The 27,408-nt window shown below is 37.7% G+C and overlaps 1 protein-coding gene across 3 annotated transcripts in view; it reads right to left on the bottom strand.

Annotated features, from left to right (window-relative positions):
• Positions 1-994: 994 nt before the first annotated feature.
• Positions 995-27,408, bottom strand: part of RNASEH2B (ribonuclease H2 subunit B) — a 39,136-nt gene continuing 12,722 nt past the window's right edge. The window contains exons 3-11 of one of the 3 annotated variants that reach the window (XM_017815174.1): positions 24,693-24,800; positions 22,521-22,597; positions 20,685-20,805; positions 14,221-14,285; positions 12,901-13,006; positions 9,760-9,838; positions 8,929-8,971; positions 3,655-3,735; positions 995-1,722 (exon numbers count right to left, since the gene is read on the bottom strand). In XM_017815174.1, coding sequence (XP_017670663.1) covers positions 1,615-1,722; positions 3,655-3,735; positions 8,929-8,971; positions 9,760-9,838; positions 12,901-13,006; positions 14,221-14,285; positions 20,685-20,805; positions 22,521-22,597; positions 24,693-24,800 — 788 coding nt within the window. In that variant the 3' untranslated portion in view covers positions 995-1,614. The other 2 variants (XM_017815175.1, XM_017815176.1) reach the window with 2 other exon arrangements.

The following is a 27,408-nucleotide window of genomic DNA, read 5'->3' as shown; positions in this document are numbered from 1 at the left end:
CACTGCGCAGGCTCGAAGGGTTAATGACCTTTCCCAAATCTTCGCTCGCGAAGACTGGCCATTATATTATCAGAGATAATTTTCCAGATATTCTCCTCTATCTGAAATTCTAACCACTGACTTCTTCATACACAAACTATGTCCAAAACTTCAGAAAACCACCATTTTGAAAGGCATACAAACCCCAACAACTGCAAAACACACAGCAAGGCTTCTCATTCATTTCTGGCTGGAAGACAATGGATAGAGCTCTTTAACCTAACAGACAGCACTGGAATCCAAGGGTTGTAAAATGTAGCAAGTAAGTCTGAAGTGGAAAAATGGCATAAGTTGCTCAAAAGGAGAACCCCCTAATTTCTCTGAAACTCACATTAAGTTGAAGTAGCAATGAATGACATATTTTAGGAGTGTCTTTCAAAAACACACACTGTAGTTGATCCACAGCAATGACTCAGTAAAACAACTGGTGGACAAAACCAAGTGCAATGCAGAACTGGCTAGATCCGTACAAACGATCCCAGTGACTCCATTTCTTTTTCAATTCTGTGAGTCAGGAAAGCTGCAACACCAGCTATCCCTCTAAATATACAGGAATACTCTGTAATGACTAAAGAACATAGAAAAGAGTGAGTAGGGCATTTTAAGCAACAGTCCTACCTTGCGCAAAACTTCATAAAACTAAACCTTATCTAAGACACTCACAATTTAAGCTTTTGAATGCAGCTCCAAATAGGCTTCTTAAAAAAAACACCCATTTTTGCCTTTAAATCAATATTTCCCTAATTATTTTCATAAGGACCTCTTGACCTTTGAACTAAACATAAAAATACCCCTATATTGCTATGTGCTAAGAGATTTATCATCTAAGCCAAAGAGATGCTGTAACACTTTAAAGATTAAAATTTATACAACAGGAAAATACCAAAACCCCTTAAGAAATGTCCTGAAACCTAATATAACTCTTGAAACATACAGCAAATACAACAAGCACAAGTTTGTTACACAAAGCACTTTATTGCATTACATGTACATTGACATTTATTGCAATTAGTTTCTAGCATATTGAAAACATCCCAAATCCCAACACAGACAATATCTTTGCCTCGATAAATTGCCACCAATGACAATGCATCAGCATTACATCAGCAGTTAGATTTGTGTCAAAATAAAAATGTAACAATGCCATCCCACTCTGGTGTAATACTGGGTAAAAAACTTCAGAAAATCTAAAAAAATAATGCTCCTTATGAATAAAAGAACTCATCAAAGGAGGGCACGTTTTCAGCCCAGCATGAAGTGTGATGGAGAAAACTCTCTGGTGATCTTGACTGGGCTTGCTCTAGAAGAAGTATGGTACCACGCTAAGCTTTGCTTCTCAGCTCACCATGTTGAAGAAGCTAGACCATCTTCCCGATGGAATTCCACCCAGGCTGGAATATCTGCATGCCTTGCCCCACTAAGGCACAAGAGCTCTGTGTCATGCTGCCTCTTCATCACACTCCACCATGTAACCAGACATACCCTGCATACACTATAGTAACAAAAAGCCCCAGGAGACATCTTTAACTTAACATAAAAATAACCACTGTATTGAACTCTTTCAAGAACAAGTCTTTATTTTGATGCTTTAGGTTTGGAGCTGAAGAAGGTAGAAATGGATTTCATTCCACTCTTATCAACTTTGGCCAGAGCCTTCTGTGCTGCAGACAGCTTGGTATTTGCCTGTTAGTGAAATAATAAACAAAGCCAGTTAAACAGCATCTCCACAGGGGGGGAATATATGCTACAAACTCCTAAATACAGAAGCTGAGCAAGAAGTTGAATCATTTTTTTTGTATATAACAGTAAAGATAATGTTTTACAGGTTTTGAATTGCAAGAGAAAAACCTTTAAAAACAAATTCGAGACTATTCAAACTGAAAAATACTTGTCATGAACTACTTAACCTCAGACAAAGACAGAAAACCAATTACAGGGACAAGGAGGTGAAACATCTTTCCTTTCTGCAGAATGAGGTATCCCAAATCAAACGTTTACTTTGGGATAATCCCTGAGTGTACATTAAGAGGAATAATGCATGCAATATAACAGATGCATACAGTACCCTCCAACTCAATCTCATGATTATGCTGTCAGCAGGCTGAATTACAGACTTGCATTACAGATGATGAATAATTCACACTGATTTACTATCAAAGACTCTAGACACAGTGAAATAAAGGGAAAAGAGATGGAAGAACTAGGAATGAAGAAAGTAACTAACATCTGCAAAGCACTTTTGAGGCCATTGGGACAACTTACCAGACTTTTACACCTAAAACACATTTTATGAGCCACATTTTACAGAGCTGACCTCTTTTCTTTCTTTTATTTTAAAACATAACGTTTTAAATCTCTAGCTGCTTTCCCTATTAAGAAAACTTTGCATTGACCTTTCTTTATGATATTCCTCAGTCTGCAGAACTTCACAATTACAATACTTGGGATCAGCTAGATAGTTATGGATAGGATGGAGATACGCAGCAACAGTACAATTGCCTGTGTTACTCTACAAACAAAACCACTGCCAAAGTATTTAAAAAAGAGTAGTACACTGTACAGAGTCCAAGAGCTATCTTTTCTTTCCCAGATTCTCTCATCAATATGCTTCATTACTTCAGAAGTAAATCATATTTAATGTTAAAATGAATTATTTTTCCTCAATTTATTTCTATATTTATGCTAAGTTCAAAAGCTATAGGTATATAATCGGGGAAGGGGGAAACATGCATATTTTAAACTATTCATCACCCTCATTTAGGGGGCAATCCTCTTACTTCAAAACTCGAATGTGCACTGAGTACAAAAAATTTGGGGGGAGGAAGGAATGCATCTGTCACCAGCTGCTTCTCTTTGCAAAGGGATAACGAGTAGTCAGCATTAGTCTGAAGGTCACAAGACCACCACAGTGGGCCTTTTTGGTTCCCGAAGGATTGTAGGAAGATTCATTTTCTTTCAATGTTCAGAGAAATAAGCCAGTACAAGCCTCTGGCACACAAAGACAGGCTCTATTTCTTTTCACATCTCTGTTGCTCTCCTAGGAATAGTACAGTGGCAGGCACTGCTGGACTCAGATTTGAATTGGCCTCCAAACTTGCTTTGAAGCTGGCAATCAGTAAGTTCTGTGTTGATTTAACTTCATTAAGTTGACATAAGTAAGTGCACAAGCAATATTTCTACATAAAATAAAGCCTGTCTTAGCATCCCTTGGAATGTAAGTAAATGCTGCCATCTTTGTTTCTTTTTCAAGTAACTGAAATTTAACAGTTGCTATCACTAAGCCATAGGATTTCTCATCTAAAGATCTCAAAGAGCTTCGCAAACATTAGCTTCGCACCTTAACACGTGTCTAAGTCTGCGAGCTTCACTGGAATGTTCACTGGTCAAATACAGCCAAGCACTAACAGTATAGAAGAGTTCAGAATGGGAAATTAAAACTGTCAAAGTCAAATTAAACCTGAATGCAAAGTTCAAGGAGATGTAAGATACAGATATCAGATAATTTTGTATTTGTTTTCCTGATGTGTTTTGGAAGAGAAAGTTAAGCACTCTGTGCTAATATTGGATATTAAGCTATGCTTTAGCAAAACATGCATGAATGCAAGGCTTGCTTACCTTTTTGGTTTTCAGGTTGTCGCTGTTGAGTTTAGTATAGTCTTCTTCTGGTTCCACAGGGACATCTGACAATTTCCTTTTCTGAAATGTTAGAGTGAGGAAGTTGCTCTGTCAACCACTTTTATGATGTAGACACATGGAAGTTCAAAGCTTTGGCTTTATAATGTAACCATAGCACCAAAACAGGACTGGCAATCAACTGAAGAATCTGCAGCAAGAACGGTAGATTTCTCTTTGCAATCGTCTTCTTGACAAGTGAATATATACCATCTCTACAGCACTCAGAAGAGATCATTCACTGCCATGGGAAGCATTTTCCTCCTAGCCTTCTGAAGAATGACTTTTAGAAATGAGCCATGATAGTGACTTTGATGTCAGAGTCTATTTAGACAACTTTATGGAGCAGTTGTTGAAAGTTACTGCCTAACAGTCAAGGAACCTAGACTCTGGTCCCCATGATCCCACGGAACTGTGCAGCAACTCCAGTGTTATTGATTGCTATCTGCCAACACAAGTGGATGATCATCTAGTCTACTATGATCAGTTTGTTCACAGCCTTTAGAATTAATTAGTTTCTACAGTTTGGTAACAGTGAAACACTGACATAGCACTGCTGACTGCTTCATCACTTGAATCCAACAGTATATTAAGAAGTTTGACCCTGCCTGTGCTGTGTGCCCTCTACCTTCAGAAATAATGCAAGTGAACGATTCTCAGTACTTCACATGATCAGGCTGTAAAAATGAATATTTCTTTCCATAAACTGTGAGCATGTGTTTAGTTTAAAGGTGAAAACTTTCTGGTATGTTTCCAAAAGGGAAAAAAAGTACATAGTATTTTACAGCACGGTATTTTTATTATTATTATATATCTGATATTACTACCCTGTCCTTAATATCCTGTGAAATCTAGACTGTGGCCTTCCTAGTTTTTGTGCCAAAGAGAGTGATTTTGCAAGCAACTTGGATGGTACCATACATTTTAAGATCCTGTTTTATTCATTTTGTTTATGGTGCTTGTGATACCTCTCTCTCCCCCTCCCTCTCTCTCTCTGGCACAGAAGCCAGGTCTGCAGCTTAGATTTCTCTGCTCTTAGAACCAGATCCAACTGCAGCCTTTTCTTTTGATTTCAATGGAATCTGGATCAGCTCCTCTAGGAGGCTGTTTACTGTGCTGTGATTACATTTTCAAATGACAATTTAATGAATAATCATTTTTCTCCTCTTTTTGGAATCTGATAAACAAGTTTTTAAAACTTACAACAAAAATGTTTGCATTTCAGCAAAACACTTGATGTTTAGTTGTAGCAAAGCCTACATGTTCTTTGTAAATGTCTCTCATCATCTGCCAATGGCCAGACTCCCTGTGCTGACAAAATGGACAGTACGACGATTACAACACAAGATCAATGGCTTGCAATTAATACAAAGAACATGCAATTTTGATTTAATCATTAAATCACAAAGTCCAGACTGTACCCAATTTGCTCTTGCTCTTCTAGAGAGAGAATCTGTTGTTGCTTTTCTGCTAATCACTGTAAACCTCTCCTCCCTTCAGATTTTAACATAAATTCTAAACATGTAATTACTTTAGCAAAATAGGAAATGCGTTAGAACCTTCTTCTTTTGCAATAATCATATATTACGTCTCTCAATACACCTTGCCTTCATGAAGACAAATGTCAATGCAAGCGAATAAAAATCGTGTGAAGGAGACTAGATGTTTGAGTGTACAAGCCTACCTTGCTTCTCTGAGACTGTAAAATAAAGTGTTTTAATATTTGAAGATGCAAAGACTTAAACACAGAAACATCATACACACCCTGGTCAGTGCTCTGGAAATAATTCAGTTCCTCAGCAAGATTTCACTGCCCAACAACTGAACAGTTGTAAGCCTCATTTCCTCTGTAACCAAAGGGCTGAAATAAAACTATTTTTAAAAATAGATTCTCAGAACTATCCCAATGGTATAAAAGCTATTAGTACATAATATGAAATGTACATCACATGAAGTTTAATACAGTTGTTGTAACATGCTTATATAGCTAATGAATATCAGTTGGCTCCTGATGTGTGTGTAATATTTCTTACAATGCATAAAGATAATTCTTAACTGAATCCAAGGGCCAAGTAACTGTGCAGCCAGAACAACTGTCCAGCCAAATGGAAATAACGTATCTATAGATATACATTGGAGAACAAATACTATTAATAACAGTAGGGCTCTATTATTCCTGTATGTGCTAGCTGACATGTTGCTTAACAGAACAGTCACCGAACCAGCCAGAAATGAGGTTATTTTAGACTTCATTTTGGTAAGTAGCAGGGACATTGCAGAAAAGGGCAGTGCAGTAAGTAACCTAGTTTCAGTAGACATAAGGTGCCTCAGTTTAAAGTACTTATGGAAAGGATAATCAAAAGTGGGGTTCTTGGTTCTAGGAGGGCAAACTTTGCAAACCATATGCCTTACTTGCCTAAGGCAAAGCAAAGGGACTTGATATGTGAGGAGGACACTAGGAACATAAAAGAAAAAGAAGTGATTTTGTATCTTTTACTTCAAACAAGGTGAAAAATCTTGAAGGACAGAACTTCTAGACTAAACAGTATGAATGTGCTTCCTTGCTCACACAGATGCACACATGTTCACCCCCCACCCCCCCCAGAAATCCAACTGATACTAGGTGTTAGCAGAATTCTACAACGAATGGGGGAAAAAGACTGCGAAAAGACTGCGAAAAGAAAAGAAAAGACTGCGAAAAGACTGCGAAAAGACTGCGAAAAGACTGCGAAAAGACTGCGAAAAGACTGCGAAAAGACAAGAAAAGACAAGAAAAGAAAAGACAAGAAAAGAAAAGAAAAGAAAAGAAAAGAAAAGAAAAGAAAAGAAAAGAAAAGAAAAGAAAAGAAAAGAAAAGAAAAGAAAAGAAGAAAAGGAGTTGGTTTAGGGGTCAAGTAATACTGGGATTAAGTGAGAGCTGCCAAAAAGTCAAGTTGAGTTAGACCTTGGAAAGGAAATTAAAACAAACAGTACAAGGTTGTTTAGCCACAGAGGCAGAAGGGGAATTAAAAGAGAAAAAGTGAAGCTGCTATGCTGTAAGAATTGGATAGATATTAAAGTTAATCTATGTATGGACCCAAAATTGAAGAAATCCTTTGACTCAGTAAATCATTTTCAATAAAGATTAGGAGGTTAAACACAGGGGCAGAAAAGAGAATAGAAATCACTCTATTCAAGATAGAAGTAAAACTAAATATGCTGACTGTTGGGAGACTACCTTAGAAATCACAAGATCAGAGGCAAAACCTGGCAAATGTTCTATCAGGTAGAGACCATACTGTTGCAGAATAGCCAAAGACCCATCTATATGTAAGAAGGAAGAATAACTAAAGATAGAGAGTAAATGAACCATAGAATCATAGAATGGTTTGAATTGGAAGGGACCTTAAAGATCATCTAGTTCCAACCTCCCCTGTCGTGGGCAGGGATGCTTTTGACTAGACGAGGTTACTCAGAGCCCCATCTAGCCTGGCCTTGAACACTTCCAGGGATGGGGAGTTCACAATCCCTCTGGGCAACCTATTCCAGTGCCTCACCACCCTCACAGTAAAGAATTTCTTCCTAATATCTAATTTAAATCTACCCTCTTTCAGCTTGAGGCCATTCCTCCTTGTGCTATCATTACATGCTCTTGTGAAAAATTCCTCTCCAGTCCTCTTGTAGCCATCTTTAGGTACTGGAAAGTGCTATAAGGTCTCCCTGGATCCTTCTCTTCTCCAGGCTGAACAACTGCAGCTCTCTCACCCTGTCTTAGCCTGAAAACTAAACATAGGTAATGCCTACTGACTTATCTTTATTTTCTCAAATATAACACATTTTCCAGTGACAAGAGGACTTGACATGGTGCCACTTAAACAACTGAAATTATAGAAAATAAATACTGCACAAGAATTTTAAGGTAGGTAAGAAAGTGGGTAAAAGGGAAATAAAGGCAAATAATGCAGAAGGGGATGTCACTGGATCAGATGGAGATTACTAGTGGACTGCCATAAACAGTATCTATTCAAAATGTTCATTAATTGGTAATTAAAGATAACAGAATGCTAACATTTGCTGAATGTACACCACTGAGTCACATTATGAATACCTAAAGAACTTTTAACACTGTGAAGGAAAAGCCAAGGAATCTTCAAGACTGGAAACATTAAAAACAAACTAAAAGTACAGAAGAAGTAAAACGCCATGTACACAGCAGCTAATTGCATGAATTTCTTGTAAATCTGAATGCTGATCAAGTAAAAACTGCAGTGGAGAAAAAAACAACTGTCTTAACTGTTCACAGCATGACTGAGAGCTATCTGGTACATAACACATCAATAGATGCAAACGGGATTCTAATCTGTAATGGGACAAAGTACTTCTAGTTAAGACAAGAAGGGAAGAATGCCATCATACTGCATGAATAAAGGTTTTAACAGAAATTATTATACATTATTCTGGTCACCTGTTTTGAAACAATTGAATTAACCTTGGAATAGGTGTAAAGAAATGTTTCTGTAATGATGAGGGAATGGAGAACCCACCTTACACAACCAAGCTGGCTTCACCAAATGATACACAAAGGATATGTTTTCCCTTTACACATCAAGAGAACTAATGTTAGGGAGGGAAAAAAGCCATTTCAATTTAAAAAAAAAATGATAAAGTTAGCACAAAAGCATAGGGGAATAAATTGGCCATGAATAAATTCAAGGTGGAATTTACAGAAAGGTTTCTGAGCATCAGAGGAATGAGGTTATGGAACAATCTTCCAAGAGAAGTAATGGAAATAAAAAATCCTAGTGAGACTTACAGTGAAGAATGGTCAGTGTATGAGAGATTATCCAATATGGTTGTCTGGGAATCCATGACCCAGGAGGTCCCTTTCAGGGTCCTCATAAATTATATATGAAAGAAAATCTATGAGGTCATATTGTCCCTTCAACCTCAATAAAACTATAATCAGCAAAACACATACGAAAAGACTGCTGACCAAAACCAGAAAATATGTCTCTCTCTTTCCCTCCCCTTTTTCAAACAGGAAAACCAAGCAAGTTATTCCTTATTAAAAAATATGAGTTACCTGGTAAATTTTTTGTGTTGTTTTAGACTGGCTTTCACAAGGCCAACTTATTTAGTGTATTGTACTCAGTGCTTGGCCCGGCCTAGTTTTAACAATAATTCAGAGAAATTACCTTACAACACAATGTATCTATCAACATCCTAATGTTCTCCTACCTTCAATGGTGGCTCTGGTGCTGGGTTTCTGAGTTCTGTGAGCCTGCAGAACAAAAGATTTTAAGTTAATTTTTTATAAATTAAGACAGATGGATTGCACGACCTAAAGTCTGCAATTGCTTCCTCACAAAGGCTACCTTGGCTATCAGCTGCTAACATGTGGCAAGCCCTTCCAAAAAGCAGCTCATGGACTCTGTGTTTCTGACTTATAACACTGTTCAGCTGTGGGGCTTCAAGCTGCAAATTGCACACTTTTCCATGGGTCACCATAACAGAACTGAACTGAGGAGTAGGTGCAGGGTCCCAGTGATGCTACAAGCAAAGGTTCCTTCTGTCAGGGAACACGAGGATGAGGATGCTGGTTCACCTTCCAGATTTAAATATAAACTAACACAGGTTAGATATGTGAAGTCAAACCCCAGCAGCACTGAGTGAGTAGGGAAAAGGAAAGAGGACTGGACATAAGGACACTACTCCTGGTTCTGCTGCTCGTGCTTGACCATTCTGGACAAACTGCTCTAACTCTTCCGATCTGCTTCCTGCTTGCTTTAAAATAGGATATATTACTCAGGGTTTCATGATGCAGCTATGATAAAAGACACATCCAACTTAACTATTACATCTGTCTCCCAGCCCATGGTCCTTAACATCATAGGAGAAACAGAAAGGCATAATCTACATTTGAAAAATCACATTCAAAGTGCGGCAAATATAATCTCATTGTGACATTCACTGCAACCTTGATGAACAAATCTCAGTTTCAACAGAAATCACCTAAAGGACATTAATGCATGCCATATAATACTGTCAGCTAGCTGGAACAATACTTACCCTAAGTATTTTAACAATTCCTTACTCAGATCTTCAGGAATATATTCTGATATTAACCCATGGGCATACCGTACGTAATCTTCAGGAATAGGGCAGGGAATAGAAAGGAGAAGAAAAAGAACATTCATGTTATGTAGTCAGGCTGCTTTAGCCTTGTTGCACGTGCTACCATAAAGCATAAGGTTGAATTAATAGTCAGAGACTTCTAATGGATACACTGTGATGCATCTCCGTGTTGAGTAGTTTATGTTATATGACACTTGCAGGTTTATTTAAAAAGTGAAGACTTACTACACTCACTTTGTCAGCACATGTTATTAATATCTGCTGTATGTACTTTACAAAAGCTGTTCAATTTCTGAGAATACTATATAGCCTGTATTCGAAGAAAATAAATTTTAAAAACCTGCAAAAGTAAAAAGCTGACTCAACAGAACATGCAATCATTAATTTTAAAGCATCTGGATCTTACAAATATTTGGCAAGGGCTTCAGTACTAAAGAACATTTTCTGGCTTTAACTGAAAACAATTAGATGAGACAATGAGTCTATTTCAAAGTCTTGTACTTAATTTTCAGTACTTTATAGAAAATGCCAAGGCCTATCTAAACATCACTGGCAAGACAGGATAATTATCAGTGGAAATATGAACTACTAGAAGCTGTTTTCAGTACAGGACACTCCTGCTATAAATGTTTTTCTGAGAGATTGGGAAAAAAAAGTGACCCTTTTATAACATGAAGTCCTAAACCAGATCTTTTCCGGTCACGTTCTAGACAAGCACTTACTGATCATGGGCTCGATTTTTTAAACTTGCTGTTGTCGAGGCTGCTAGGGAATAACTGCACCCATGCACAGAAAGCATTTGCCAGACAGACACTAAGTTAAAATCTCGCCTCTGAATGCCAACTAAAACAGGCCAGCTTTATCTGCTCATATGCTTACATACTTAGAGAGCTCAGAGTGGCAAAGAACTACTTCTTTAGCGCCAGCGATAAGTTTCCCCTTTTTTCCCTTTCTTTTTTTTTTTAATCTAAAAAGCCCAATGGAAACTGGCATTGAAACAGAAAGCATTAACAAACTGACACCAGCACACACATTTCAACCACACTGACAATAAATTTCTAGTATTGCCTATCTGCACTTCTCCTTCCTTCACTGCCTAGATTCATCAAGGATTTGTCACTTTCTAAGCCCACTTTAGGGTCAGGAGAGAACAAGAAATAATTCCAACCCAAGATAATTTCACCTCAGCACTTAATATGTCCAACTTGCTACTTAAAACTATTCTTATCATTTCACTCTTTGCGTTATGACACTGAATGTTGAGCCCAAGTCAACTGCCACTATTTTGTACTAAATATAAAATCCATTCTCTTTGCATTTCTGCTTTGAAGCAATCTTCACCGACTTCCTTTACCAATTTAAAAATACCACTGTTTGCCTTCTAGGGAGTCTGCGTTCTCACCCTAGTCTAGCTTTGTTATTAACCTTCTGTCAAATATCAGAATACTGGCACACCTCCCTTCTTGTCTTCTAAATGAAATATTCAGGTGTCATATGTTAAACCTCCCCTATTTTCCTATTTGCACTCATTATATCCTCCCATACTTCTGCCCTATAACATCTGTAAATGCTAACTACATATACCCATCTATTTATAAGGTACTGAAATTTCATAATACTCCTATGAAAGCAATTCCCTTCAGAAATAAATTGCACTGTCACAGCAGTGAAAGGATTGGACAAGGAAATTAGCTTTATTAGACAGAATTAAGTGTTGAGTAATGTCCATTTGACTTCCCGTCATTCACCTTGCCACATAGAGTGGTACTACCTCCAAAACTCACCTACTTTAAACCCCAGCACTCCTTATTTCAATGCTGCTCTCTTAAATATCAAACAACAAGGCTTTTAAAAAGACTTATATCCGTGTCACTGTAAGTAAGGAGCAAGGTGTAAAAACCACTGCAGATGAACTATTTAATTATAAATTTCAGAGAAAAAGTATTTAAGCATAGTCAAGATGGTTGCTGCCAGGGCACTTTTCCCTTTCTTTAAAAAAATGGGGGTGGGGAAAAGGATGAAAAGTTACTGTAAAGTTCAAGTCACAAGTTTTGCAGCTTCGCCTCTTTTTGAAAATCATATATTACAATCTCTGTTCTATAAAACTGTCCAGTTCCCTCTTAAATCTCATTTATGTTGTTTCCTTTGATATCATTAGTTGGTAGTTCATTTTCCACTTTGTCAGCAAGTTGCTTTGTTTCTCCTTAATTTTCAACAGCATGAAGACTTCTGAATGTCTTTGTAATAAGAAATAACTTGCTTTTGCTCATCTTGCTCTAAACTTTTCTTAGAAACTTTCATTAACATTCAAAGAATTTATTTTGAGTCCATTTTCAGGTTTCTCTACAGAACTTCACATCCCAGTAATATTCAGGACATTGCCCTCCCCAGAAAAAAGGGGACTAGAAGCAAACAGGATCAAACCAGACTTTTTGGTAACAGGACTGTCAATTTCAGGGCAATTTAATACACATATTATTAAAGTTATGCCCTTAATAATTAAGCATTTGTGCATTCTATATATTTGTCACAAAAAGTAATGTTTGGACCAGGAGCTTTTTCTCTGTGACTATGACTTTCTAAGATCCCTTCACCTTTTTGAAGAATTCTGTGAATGCTCATATGCATTCTATGGAATGCACTAGGATGCATTCTATGCATCTTAATAAGAATAATATTAAAAAGAAGCATGTTTTAATACAGAGACACTTACTGGGTGGATAGTCATACATATAAATATGGGTCCAATTGTCTAAGACAGTGTCAGTTCAGCAAAGCACTTCAGTATATATTTCACTGAGAAAAATGTTTTCTTGTTGACCTCTGGAGAAATTAAGAGAATCTCAGCTGAGACCTACTGTTAATTACAATGTCATCTGATGAAGATACCAAAGAACCTGGAAAAGCCAAGGCAGACAGTCGCAACATATATGGAATTTTCTGTACAAGGAATAAATGTACTGCAAAGGCCAATTTCAATACATTTTAGTTTCTAATCATGTTTTTTATATCCATTTATGAAACTTCACAAAAATGGAATTCATTACAATTTAGTTTTAGGTTTAGTTTTCTTACCTTCTTTAGTATCTGTGATCTCTTTACTGCTGACAAATGTACTTGCAAGTACCCTTTCACCCACTGATATATTGTTGCTTTTAAGTGCTTTCACTGTTTGATTAACCTATAGAAAACCAAAGAATGAAATGTCTATATCAGTATTGTTATGCACATGTTAACGCAGTGACAAAGCTCTTGTAATTTTGTTTCAAGCATATAAAACACTCAAGTTATGGACTGTGGTGAAATTTAATATACATTTGTAATGACTAGCATATGAGTTCAAAAAAACCCAAAGAAAATAGCATGTCTTTGAACATGTTGCCTTGGCAACACAGCACCAGTTTTGTAGCACCCTAAGATGAACCGAGCTACTCAGATGTAATAGCCATGATTATACAGGTGAGAAATACACCTGCTCAGAAAACAGAAAATGCCTGAGCTCAGCTGGATTGTAGAGGCAGTCCTGGTGGAAATCAAAGATTAAGGACTTTACAGGGCATTGCTATATTGGATGCAACAGAGAGATAACTGTCAGAAGAAGTTATTTTCCACAACAAAAACGGGTACCTGTTGAAATGTAAATATACAGGTAATCATTGCAAAATAGGTATCCTGATGCCTCATCACTGCAGAAAGTAGACCAGATTTTTTGCTTGTATTGACTAATTTAAATGACAAGGTTTTCCTATATCATGTGATGCATACCATCCTTTTCTACAAAGTGGCATCATATTAGAGGCAGGTTTGTGTGAATAAAATGAAATTCATCTTTATACCAAAACACAGACCCCATAAAGCTTAGCTTTAACACTACTTTATTTTTGGCATTCTGTACAGACCTCTCGAACAGCATGATTGGATCAGGATAACAGCAACCAAACAAGGACCATTCTAAACAACTCTGCCAAAACTTTGGGAAACACATTTGTAGCACAAAACCAAGGCATTTCTGTCCAGCTGCAAAGCATGGCAGAATTTAAAAGCTGTAACATTCAAAGCTCTCCTCCAGCCCATCTATGTAGGGGACGAAGCAAAGGGCAAGCCCCTAACCTTATTCAAAGCCTACAGCAACAGCTGACAGCTTCTTCTGTCTCCCCACACTCCATGAATCCCTTTCATGGCCAGCCTCGTCAAAAACAGAAATGTAACAAGCTTGTAATATCTCTAACACATGATCACATTCCCAAGTGTGACAACTTTACTGCGATGTCTGTCCGTCTTGGACAGGACACGTACCTTGAACTGAGGCACACCACATAGCTCAAATGCAGAAATGGACAAGGTAATAAATAAGCATGTGCATTTTAAACATAAAGCAAAAGAGAAACCCAATACCTTTTTCTTTAACCACTTCAGTGTCTTCTCTTGGCTGTATTTATGGAATTTCTGACTGCCAATCTCTGAGAAAAAACAAGTAAGGGAAAGAAAGTCATGTCTGGTTTGAATTGCATTTCCAATACATTTAAAATCTCTTAAGTTGTAGATACAGCATGAAAGTTAATTTGCGTCTTGGACATGTTCGATATCAAGGTAATAAGTTTCAAAAATATTGGAAACATAGAAAAATAAACAGAATAAGCTGATTTGTATCAGTCTGAACAATTTGAAAATTCTTTAATTAGGACCTAATCCAGCAAAGCACATATTTTATTTATTTATGTGTAATCTTGGGCTGCCTGAATTCACTGAGACTCTTCTCAAGCCCTTGCAGTTTGCCAAACCTTTACTGCCCTATGTCACCAGGTCAGTCATTTTAACTACATAGTTCACAACACAAAATGTTTGTTCCACGACTGCCTTTTATTAAAAAAACCAAAACACAAACCAAACCAAAACATATTATCTTAAAGCTTTAGTTATTGAATTCCAGCACCTAGTAAGAGGCTGGGACAGTGAGTTTATTACTGAAGACAAACCATTCACCCTTTCAATAAACACTTTTCTATCAGTTCTCTCATGTCACAGAGTTCCTGAAACGGAAGTTTTACTTCTATCCCTCCTTTTACATAATTAAATATAATGTCAAAAGAAAATACAGAATTCAAAATAGTGAAACACACTCCTTGTGGGAGAAAGTACATGATTCACTCATGATTTATGGAGCAACACAAATTAACTCAGTGATATAAGAATTTCATAAAGTGCTTCCCCTGTGATAACTAGGGTATAATGAACACTCGCTATTCACATGTGATTAGTTATCTGGAGATATGTGAGTTCACAATGCTGAGGCAAAACAGAGAGAAAATTACAAAAGCTCATGAAAATTTCAGCATAAAAAATCAGTATTAATTAACAGAAAACTACATTTGGGAAATGGAATGAGATGCCTAGTAAGATTTCAAAGGAGATTGTGGAGCCCACTGTGTTTCAGTCTTTTTTCTTAACAGGTATTTCAGTAAGTTTTGGTCTACTGTATACCACTCCCATAAATACCTACATCTGTTTCATGCCATTTACTGATTCAGTGTCATATTCCAACACTGAGTTCATGAATTTCATTCTTCCCTTGCAAACAACAACATATTATTTATGATTTCTTCAGCATTTCCTTCTTTGGGGTTTATCTTGGCTCTTTCAAATTGCATGCAAGTAGTGAACTATTACGTGCTCTTTCTGTATGCATGGTAGGGGGTATGGAGAGGTTGAGGAAAGCTGTTTACAAGATAAAGTTTAAATCTGTCTCAACAATCGCAGAATAGTAAAATGCAAAAACTCTTCACAGCAAAAATGAAAAAAACAGTAATATACGCTGTGCTTAATGATGAGTTGCAGGTAAAGCAATTAGCTGTGACATTGCTGACTGCAGCCTTTAGGACTTAAAAGTTTTTAAATGGCTCTGAAAGACAAGAAGCAGAAAATGGAGAAACACTCTGGAGATACTTGGTTCAAGTATCCAGCCTTTGCTTCTCAAAGGGCTAACGTGGTTTGGGTTAAAGTACAGTGACTATGATTCGTGGATTCCTCTCATATCAAAGTTTGAGGAAGGGACATCCTCCGGGCACCATCCCCCAACCCATGCTGAAAAGTAATTCTAGTCTGGATTCCCTGGCAAACTCCCCCACAACAGCATGATTCAGAGTGACTCAGTTAGGGAAAGGAAACGCAGAACTGTGAAGCCATTTTCATTAAAACATGTGAAAAATAATTACACTGAACCCTTTAGAGATCACTTTGTTTGAAAATATTTTGTGTGCCTGACAGTTTTGACTATTAAACTCTAGAAACTGACAATATTTGAGACCTCTGAAGAATTAAAGTGAGTTATGAAAGTCACAAACTGTTGACAAAAGGATTCGATATTGGAACGTGGATTTAACATGTGATGCACATTTGATATTGGTGAGAGTTAGCGACTCTGTTTGATAATATGAGTATATATTGGAAAGCCTTTTGTTCCCTAATGTGTCTGGTGCCTATAAAACTGGTCTGAGACATCTGGAAAGATTGGGTCTGAGAAATACAGATGGAATATAAGTGGTTCTACAATTAAATAATATGTTCAGCGATCGGGTAATCGCTATGTAGACTTGGAAGTTTCCCTGATGTATTGTTGAGCAAACTGCCTAAAGCACATTTTAACATCCATTTTCTCAGTGTTTTCCATAACTCTGAAACTCATATGGCCCCTTTTTTCCTACCTTCTGGGAATACAAGCTTGGCAATATCATTTAGTTATTCTAATCAGGTAAGTTTTCTTGGCTCTTCATGTTAATCACATCAGACAAGATTACAGTGCAGCTTTTGCCTTGTAAAATGAAACAAAGAGTAACACTCAAGAACTGGAATTCATAACCCTTTCTTAAACCTCTATTGTACTTCCTATCCAATGCAAACAACCTGCCTCACCTAGATTTAGTGAGCTGCAAAATACCTTTTCCCCAACTACCAAAGCAGGTAACCCAGAATTTAATTCAGCTAAATGAATTTTCAGTGCCCTTCAACATCGAGGCCAGGGAAGGTGGATTTTCTGCTAATTCAGTAAGTGTAAACTGTGAGTGCTCTGGGATAAGAATTTGTTAGACAGATGTTAAATGTCTTATGATTAAATTAAGAGTGAAATAATTATGTTGTTAGGTTCTGTCAAGCTGCAGAAGCATCAACACAACAAATACATCTTGCCCTAACTCCTTAAACAAGAAAGGCTACAAAGTGGACAAGTCTTAAGAGCTAGAAAAGAGTACCTCAAGCCATAATACTGGTATTTTTTACAGGCAATAAAAGACATGAGAATATGAAACACATAGAAGTGGATTAAACAGAAGGGTGATTTGTGCATGACAGGCAAGCGAGCGCCAATGGGTTTGTTGCCTAACAGTACTCCTGGTGTTCTAAAAAAGAAAAGTCCTAAGAACAAATGCAAACCTGAACAAATAAAAAAGCATGGACAGGCAGGTACATGGAGAGGAACATCCCAAACCATCACATAAAGCTGATGTGTGCGTGTTTTTATGACAAAAACAATTTTTACCTTACATTTCAAAACAAAGCCCAAGAAGTGAACATAACTTCTTTAACAGCTAATATCATTTGCTTGGAAAACAATGCAAATGCGTAAGTGTACAGAATACATTACTGAAAATGAAAAAACCCAAGCAGTAAAGCATCTCCACTACTGTCCAACAAAATACAGTTTATCAGAGGATGCTCTGATGGATAACAGCTGCAAATACAGTATCAGAATAGATACAAAAGTTAGATAAAGATATAAGATCTTGTTTATAGCAAATACTTGTTTTGTTTCATTTTTATTTTACCTTCAAGAAGAGAACATAAATACTGCCCAAAGGCTGTGCTGTTGTTTGGAGTAAGTGCCCCTTCAGAAAAATAATCCAGACCTTGTCCTACATTCCTATGCAGGTTTAGGTTTGACAACTAAGAAGATCTGGCACCATTTTTCACCTTGTCAGATGAGTGACCAATCTGATCTCCTTCTATGACAAAGTGACCCACTTAGTGGATGAGAAAAAGTCTGTGGATGTTGTCTACCTGGACTTTAGTAAAGCATTTGACACTGTCTCCCACAGCATTATCCTGAAGTAGCTGGCAGCCCCTAGCTTGGACAGGTGTATTCTTTGCTGGATAAAAACCTGTCTGGATGGTCAGGCCCAGAGAGTGGTAGAGAGAATGGTGCCACATCCAGCTGGCAGCCAGTCACTAGAGGGATTCCCTGGGGCTCTGAACAGGGGCCAGTTCTGTTTAATATCTTTACTAATGACCTGGATGAGGGGATTGAGTGCACTTTCAGTCAGTTCACAGAAGACACCAAGTTGGGCAAGAATGTTGATCTGGTTGAGGGTAGGAAAGCTCTGCAGTGGGATTTTGACAGGACAGATTGATGGATGGGCTGAGGACAACTCCATGAATTTCAATAAGATAAAGTGCCATGTCCTGCACTTGGGTCACAACAACGCCATGCAGCGCTACAGGCTGGGGGAAGAGTGAGATCTGCTCAGCAGAAAGGCATTGGGGCTGCTGTTTGACAGCCGGCTGGATATGAATCAGCAGTGTGCCCAGGTGGCCAAGAAGGCCAATGCAATTGTAGCCTGTATCAGAAATTGTGTGGCCAGTAGGACCAGGGCAGCGACTGTCTCTCTGTACTTGGCACTGGTGAGGCCACACCTTCAATCCTGTTGGCTCAGTTTTGGGCCCTTCACTTCAAAAAGGACACTGAGGTGCTGGAGTGAGTCCAGAGAAGGGCAGTGGAGCTGGTGAAGGGTCTGGAGCACAAGTCTTATGAGAAGCAGCTGAGGGAACTGGGGTTGTTTAGTCTGGAGAAAAGGAGGCTCAGTGGGGACCTCTACAACTACCTGAGAGGAGTTTGTAGTGGGGTGGGGGTTGGTCTCTTCTGCCATGTCTCAAGTGAAAGACAAGAGGAAATGGCCTTTAGTTGCGCCAAGCAAGTTTCAGATTAGGTATTACAAAAAATTTTTTTCACCAAAAGAGTGGTCAGGCATTGGAAGAAGTTGCCCGGGGCAGCAGTGGAGTCACCATCTCTGAAAATGTTCAAGAGGTGTCTGGATGTGGCACTTGGGGATACGGTTTAAGGGTTATAGGGATAATGGTTGGGTTGGCATTTGAACTTGATGATTTTGAAGGTCTCTTCCAACCTTGATGATTCTGTGATTCTGTGCACAGAAGTTTAATAGTTCTTCTCTCACCCCTAGCTACTTAGCCAGTGTTAGAAAAGTTGTAGGGCACAGCAACTGCTTAAGAGATTAAAAATACTTTTTACTACAAGTATTTCTCACTTCATGGGAACGTGAAAGGGGATTTGCAGTTCAGATCCGCCTGTCTTCAAGACGCTTTCTCATAAGTCAGAAATCACAAAGAAAAAGATTCTTTGGTCTCAATGATACCAATTGTAACTAAATGTCTTCTGAAGGTTCTTTCAGAAATCTAATATTATTCCAAAATTATGTGCTTATAGAAGCACATAATTCCAACTAACCCAGTCCCAGCAAGTAGTAACAACAAGTAACAACAGCCTTGCTGCCCAGATTTTCTTCTCTGTTGTTACAGTGATCATTTTCAGTGGAAACATATCCCGCGCCCTAAAGTTCAAATGCAACTGTCCTACATTGCTGCACAGGCACCATATCATACTGGAAATACTTAAACTTGTGCATCCAAATTTTTCAGGAAAATTCACAGTTTCCCCACCCCCCTCACACTTTAATGTTCTAGACAGGTAGGAAGAGGTTTGGTCTTTTACTCAGCTGGCTTTTTATTCTCCAGTCACCTTTCCATAGCCACTACCCTACTACCTAAATACTTCTTCCTATATATTATGAATAACAATGGTTGGTTTGCTTCATGAAGGCAAATTTCTAATGTTTCTAGCTTTTAATCTGTGCATGTCAACTCCTTAGAGGAGCTCTGCATGCAGAAGGGTCAGACAGCTTAGCTGTTTTGCACTTGGTGGCAGATTCCTGTACCTTCTCCTGTAGGTCTCCATCTCATGTTGGTATATCTCCATTCCCTATCAGGAAGTTCGCAAGCATAAGGAAAGTGCTCTTTAAAGGACTAAATATAAAAACCTGAAGTCTTGCATCTTTTGCAGGTCTGCAAACCTGCAAAAATTATGCAATGCTCCTTCCCCTTCCCTAGAAAGCACAGATTGTCCTCAAATAAAATAAAAGCACCCATGCCAAAGGGAATTCTGAGCATATGTTGAGGAAACTACATACAGAATTGATACTTTGCTAACGTTTTCCCTTTAGGTTTTCTCTCTCATACACTCATGCATCCCGATCAACTTTTCTACTTTAAAACAATTAAGTCTTTGAGCTCAAACCTACAACACAAAATTATGCAAAGCTAGAAAAGCTGTGTTTTCCTTTCTCCGCAGCACATTCGCTCTTCTCCATCTTTTCCCTACTTCTTGTTTCAATCCTTTGCAAGAAAGGGTAAAAAAAAGTTAAATGGACAACGGATAACTTCTCCTATGCTGGACCATCCTACACCAAATAAAGAATTTAGAGAGATGCAAAGTTCTTATCCAAAGTCAAAGAAAGTTCACAACATATACAATAATGTCTGATCAGTTTATCATTTTTATGACACCTAGCAACAAGACTGCAAAAGCATTTTCTAGTTACAGCAGATAATCTGAGATCCACACATTACTATTCACAATACTGCAATGACAACTTCTAAGTCTTGGCTTCTGTTTTTAAAGCACAGCTTCATCCAGCACCTTGGGTGTTTGGTAAAGCAAAAACCAGTTTTTAAATCTATCTTGTAATTAAATAACTCTAACAAAACCAGTCTTTTTTTTGCCACCCCCCTTTTTTCACCTTTTTCTTCTGTTATATGCTGTATGTACTGTTTAACATTCGCACACTTCAGCAGTAATGGGCAGCTAGGGTATTCTGGGTCTAGCACAACTTGATCAAGTGGCTGGAACTTTCCTTGCTGCTGAAAATACATCAAAGGGATTACAAAAGCATTATTATAATGCTAAGACATATATACAAGCTACACATATATAGAAATACATATGCATGCAATGGTCACAGTTTTAAAATAAAGGATTTAAAGAAGATTGTATTTTGAATGGTAACACATGACACATTCAGAAACTGATTACAAAGAGAGCTATAAATATTTAGTTTAAACCAGTAAATACCTGCAAAATGCTGAACTCTTCAAATACTGGATTTAAAAGACCAAATTTAAAACAACATGGGGAAAAACTAATGTGAAGTACAGTGGGATTTTTTGGAAGATGACATAAGACACAGTAGTCAGTGTGTGCCAATAGTGTTTTAGACCAAAACCTGTTGGATTAAACCCAGTGTCATAACTTCCATTGAAATTTTGCTTTTCCTTCCATAAAGATAAATCTCAAAGGAGCAGGGCAGCTTCTGGAACACAGTATTAACCTTTCACCTCTGCAAAGTCAATTCCAGTTTGGCCAGAGTAGGGATATAAAGTGATTTTGGCACAACTTAAATAGCCCCACACATGACAGAACCATCAAACAAATTTTGCCATTGCCAAGCAATGTATAATCATTCAGCATGGTTTGGCACAACTGGCAGCCTCCCCTTTGGAAAGATCCTTTAGCGCATCAGTACAAAGACTGTGAGCATCTCATCCTTAGAGAGTGCATGGTCTCAGGAGCCAAGGTTGAAGTCATTATACTGCTCAGCATGAAAAAAACCCACTTGGGTATATTGCTTTCATTATTAATTAATTCTCTTGCTAGACAGTCAGAGGCTTAAGAAAAGTAACCAACTATTGTCAAATCACAATAAAACCAAGTAAAAAATCCCAAACAAACACACAAAAAGCAAACCCAGAAAGTATTTAAGAGGTTTTTTTCTCATTAAAAAGGAAAAGGTGAAATAACAGTGGCAAAAAGAAGGTCATGAGACACAGGAATAAAGCTGCAATAAACTCTTTCCTATAGATAACAAACAAAGAAGGATCAACATTTCCATTTTATTTTGTGCCCTTTTTTCCACAGGCAGTTTAGAAGAAATAAATCAGTAAGTTCGCCTATGCCTTTTGATATATTTTAGAAACTTAAGTGAGGTTTTGCCACACCCATGATAAACCAATGAAGCCATTTATTAGTTGCCCAACTTTTGGATGCTTGATCATCCCACTGCTGTTCTATGATATAACATCTCTACAAATATTGCTTCTAAAAAGGCAATGTTTCCTTTCAAGTTCAAACTTCAAAGAGAAACGGTCTTCCTTCCTCCTCCGTAGCATCTAAATTTTTCTTTCATTTTACCTTCTTTCCCAGAATGACCAATCTACTGATGCCTCAGAAGGGGCACTAGTTTGTTTTACTCTGATGACATCTCATAATTTTAAATTCAATAGTGCTAGGACAGGCTCTCACAAAAGGACAATAGAGAGTCTCTGCTTCTCTTAAAAAAGGAGGTGATCAGAGCTTGTCGAGATTGCAAGCTGACTCTTGGAACATAATTTACTGACCAAAAAATTTGATGCAAACAAAAATACTTCTAGTTATTAAGATAACTCTGCTTTAAATGCAAATTAAATTTCCATTATTATGGAAGCCACTCTTTGTAAAATTAACATAACTTCTGCAGAAATGAAGTCAGAAATGATGTTTTCTCTTGAGAATTCCAGTCAAAAAAATAAAGCAGGCTTACCTCCTTGTCTGCCTTTATGAGGTAGTAAAGTATCAGAAATAAGGGGTCCATTGGTGTAACAAACAGCAAGCGCCCATCTAGGTGACAGACATGTAAAAGTAAGCTTAGTACCAAGGGGCCCAATATATTGACCTTTTCAGGTTTTAGGATGTTTTTTATGAGTGTTAAGAGAATTTTTTTTCAGTAAGTATCTCAATATTTCAATAAAATGGACAGGAAAATTCTATTTGTAATTTTATATTAAAAATACAGAGACAGCTCAATTCTCAACCCTGACAAACCAAAGCGTAAGCTCCACTTCAGGTCTTCTGGCTTCATGTACTCTGAGTTTGGCCGCCTTCTGAACTATATTAAAAACAGCAAAATTGAAACTGCCCTCTATTGGCAGATTTGGGGGTAACAGAAACTTGCTTTGGGATACTGGACAGATTCAACATACTCCACCTCAAACACTGGGGCAAGACAACGCTGTGCTGGCAGAAGAGACAAACAAGACAATAAAGAATTTCAAGAGCTAGTTAAGCTAGAGCTGTCTCATCTGTAAGGGAAGAATCTGCATGCAGTCTCCTAATAGAACAAAATAAACTTAAAGAGATCAGAAAATATGGCTCAGTATGTTGCATTCAAAGTTACACACAAAGGAAGAACTTGGTCTCCCACTGAAGCAGACACCTCTGCTCATCTGGAGTTCATTGCAGGACAATGGCTTAGTCAGGCTTTTTGTGTAATTGCAGATCATTGGAAACAATGGAACATCAAGGAAATTCACTAATGAGACTCAATAATTGATGACAATTTGACATTAATTAACGAACCAAAAGTAAATAAATGTAATCTTTTTGTTTTAAATCATGTGATTAAGATAATTAAAGAAAAGGAAATCCTACTATGATGGCCCTAAAAATAACGAAAGATCATGTGGGAAGAACATGGTTTGGACAAAGTTGATCTCCAATCCAACATCTGTATTACTAACATGATGTGCTGTGTGAGGCAAAGCAAGCATCAGGACTATTTACAAACATGAAAGCTTTGATAATAAAACTGGAAGGGAAAAAAACCCATTAGCCACTTTCTCAAAGCTTCCACTTAAATCTTTTCCACTGAACCTCCAGAAAGAGCTATTTTTGTTTGTTCTAAAATGCTCAAACTCACTAGAAATGTATAAAGATTTCTACCCTTCTCTGCAGATAACAAGATGATTTGCTTTAACTGCAAAGACACAGCTTTTTCATGTTAGATTCAGATCGGTCAGGCAGGACCTGCCCCTCCTAAACCCATGTTGGCTGGGTCTGATCCCCTGTCCTGACCGTTTCAGAGATGCAGCAGCTCTAACATTCAGGAACAATTTTTCCCCTCCTATCTTTTAAAGAAAACTGAGGCCATGACTCCTTAAAGCAACTCTTTCCCAAGGGCCAAAATAAAGTTTAGAAAGGGAGAGGGAGAAAACAATGTGGACATAATTGGGAGCAGGGAGCAGACCTGGTCTGCTGGCTCATCTCCAAGATGGAGCAAGGAAAAGCTCACAGACATACTACTTGCATTGCTTTATGTGCCTGCAGAGGATGTTTAAAAGTTAGCACACACTTTGGGATATTACCATTAAAGAAGGCATATGTCTGGTGTGGTTGCTTTTATTTATTACTATAAATGGTCTTTTTTCTAATGAAAAGGAACAGAATAAATATACCTTACTCTCCTGAATTAATACTCATTGGTCTGTGGACATGTTGGTAGAGGAACACTACTACAGTGACATCCTTACTGAAAAATGATTGTGAAAGTTGTCAAAAGTCATTAGGTGAGTTTCCTTCACTTTTTCAGAAAGGTGTGTAGGATCAGAGAATGTTCAGGATGGTAAAGAAAAGCTCACTTCAGACAAAACACTGAAACAGCAACTTCAGACAGCAGGCCTATCCTGAGATCCCAGCACCCACACAGGGCACTACAGAGGTAATTAAAAGAAAGCAAGACCATACATTCCAACGCTTGGACAAAGCCCCCAGACCTGGTTAAATCCATATGGCAAATGAGTCTATCAGAAGGTGGGGATATGATGTTGTATGCCTCAAACAACTCGGAAAAACACCTGTAAATTTACTAGAAGAGAGAGGGAAGGTCTATGTACAAACATTAGTTAAAGTTGGGGGAAGGATACATTATGCAACTCACCTTGTTGAACAGTCTGACCTATAAACCAGGAACGACGTTCCTCTTGAAAAGCTTTTACTTCAAACAGCTGCTGAGCACCACTGTTGAATAAGTAAAGGGTTGCTTCCCCTGTTGAAAAGAAATCTGGTTTGTGTTTGTAAGCTTTCATAAAAATCAAAAGAATACCCAATATGTCTGAAGAATGTGCCTTATATACATAGAGACACACAAACATACACACATTCTACATAAATTCTCTACAAAGAAAGCTCAGACAAAAAACACTATTATATACAGATGTTCATTTACCAGCTCTATAAACGAAATTGAATTTGAATCAATAAATAAGATGTGTGAATAGTTCATCTTACAACACAAAGCCTTTGATCCAAACCCAAATCAAAATCACTCAAGAAATCAGCTTTTTTCTGTATTGAAGGGGGAAGGTGGAAAACAAGAAAATTCCCTCTCCTTCCATTATATCTGTCTTCAAGATATCAGATTCTGGGTTAGGGGAACAAAAGTGGGGGTTTTTGTGCATCAAAATGAATTGCGATGACTCAGTATGGGTAGACATATCAAGTGAATAAGGAAGCTAGAAGAAGTTCCTTTGAAGGGCTCACCAGAATCTTGATAGCTTGGAAAGGAAAAGGTAAGCTTTATTTTAAGTCATCCCATAGGGCAGATCTGCCGTTTCACATTAGTTTTGGGTTACTATGAAAAGGCGACAAACACGCAGCAAAAAGGATCGGCATTTACCTCATCTAAAATGGGAAAATGCCAGAACTGAAAAGTGGGCCACTGAAACGTGGTCAGCGAGTCCATTGGCCGGACTGGTCCTGTCTTGTTTATCAATCCATCTTCAAGAAACAAGAGCAACTTCAACACGGCTGTTCTGCCCAAAACACATAAACTGCAAAGCTGCACTGACTTGCAGATTATGGGCTGGCTCAGAAAAGTCTCAGTGTAAGCCCTCTAAGCTGACATCAGCACTGCTCTTCTCAGTCTGCAGACATCCCCAGGTGTACAGGGAGGTCAGCTAAAATGGGCAGACACATCACTTCCCAAAAATTACTGATAATGCATTTTTCCCCCCTTTATCCAAAAGGCTGACCAAATGTTTAAGCTCACTTAAGGATATAATTTCAGTTCTCCGATAATTTTTCTTCTGTGGAGGGGAGGAGAGAGGCAAAGAGTAGATATAAGGCGGAGCAGAGGTTTCAATCATTACCATGTGCACTCTCAACAAGGGTCTACACCACAGTTTGATCAACATCAGACATCACACTACTCACAAAAGTGCTGACTGAACAACTTAAGACTCCTTCCAGTAAGTGTGCTAGCCAAATCCAGTGGTGAGCTACACAATCTTGGGAAAGGGACCCTTCTTACTGCCTAACTGCAGCTCCTTATTTTATGTCTTTATGTTAAAAGGATAGTCACCACAGATTCCCAACAGTATTGTTAGACAGAAACTCTAAGGGACGGAGAGAAAACCCAGGCAGCTTTGCTCACACCTTTAAACACGTGTCCTGTGGTACTTCTGAAATGCCGCCTGAATCCTAGTTTATAGTCTTTGTAAGGGATAGAAATTTTGTCTTTTTTACCTGTCTATATATAGGACCAAACATACTTTTATTTAATAAAGTGGTTAGCATGAATTCTATAATGTGCTCAGTCCTTCAGTGCATATTTATGCAATATCTGGCATCAACAATTCATCTGTCAGACCCAAACATAAGGAAAATACATTAATAGTATGTTCTCAGTCCTTCCATTTTCAGACCCTATATTTATAATAGGCTACATAACCGAAAGTTTATGCAGGTCTATAAATAAACTCCTGTAAATTCTAAAGGAACACACCCAGGCAATCATTGCACTTTAGGTTTTCCCCAGAAAACTTTTCCAAGATCTCTGATTCTGCAAGGTAAACAGATCTCTTCTTACACAGAGGAAAACAAATTAACATCTACACTTTTAAAAACATTAACAAATTATAAAGCCAATATGATACAGCAGGAAATAATAACACAGGATGAAAATAAATGTGGCTTTATATTTCCACTGTAAATCTGAGCAATTGAAAAACAGGTAAGATGATAAGTGATTTCACATTCTGTATTATTATTTTTAATTATTTTCCCCTTTCAAGAACTAATTACTACATTGACATTAAAATGTATCTGAAGACTTTAGTTACACACCTATACGCATGTAAATACATACAAATACAAGCACTGGATTTCAAAAAAACCCCAAAACTTAAATCTACAGAAAACAAATGAGCTTAAGCAAAGAAAAAAACCCAGCATGAAAACATGTTTTTCAAACAAAATATGTTAACCCTAACAAAGGTTTACTGCAAGTTTCTGTTGCAGTACCTCATATTCCAAATATTAATTACTCACATAGTAATAAAAAACCTTTGACAAAAAGAACAATCTGACCAGAAGAAAGTAACTGTGGAATGGTGGTGTCACTGCATTGCCTGCATGTGTTGGTCTTCCAAATGTATTTTGAATTCAAAGTGCCTCATCCTTGATTAAGGAGAAAACAGACATCACGACTTGGACCAGGTAAAGAAAATTAGATTTAAAAACGAACAGACTCAAAAAGCTTGGTAAGTATAACTGTATCACTTCTTCCAACTCTATTTATTTTATAGCATAAGATGAATGCTATCAAGCCTAAATTGGGATTGAAAAAAGTGCCCAGATTCAACACCCAACACTGT

Source organism: Lepidothrix coronata, unplaced genomic scaffold, assembly GCF_001604755.1.
Source record: "Lepidothrix coronata isolate B3197 unplaced genomic scaffold, Lepidothrix_coronata-1.0 Scaffold48, whole genome shotgun sequence".
Classification (NCBI taxonomy): domain Eukaryota; kingdom Metazoa; phylum Chordata; class Aves; order Passeriformes; family Pipridae; genus Lepidothrix; species Lepidothrix coronata.
This window is presented reverse-complemented; position numbering and strand designations above follow the sequence as displayed.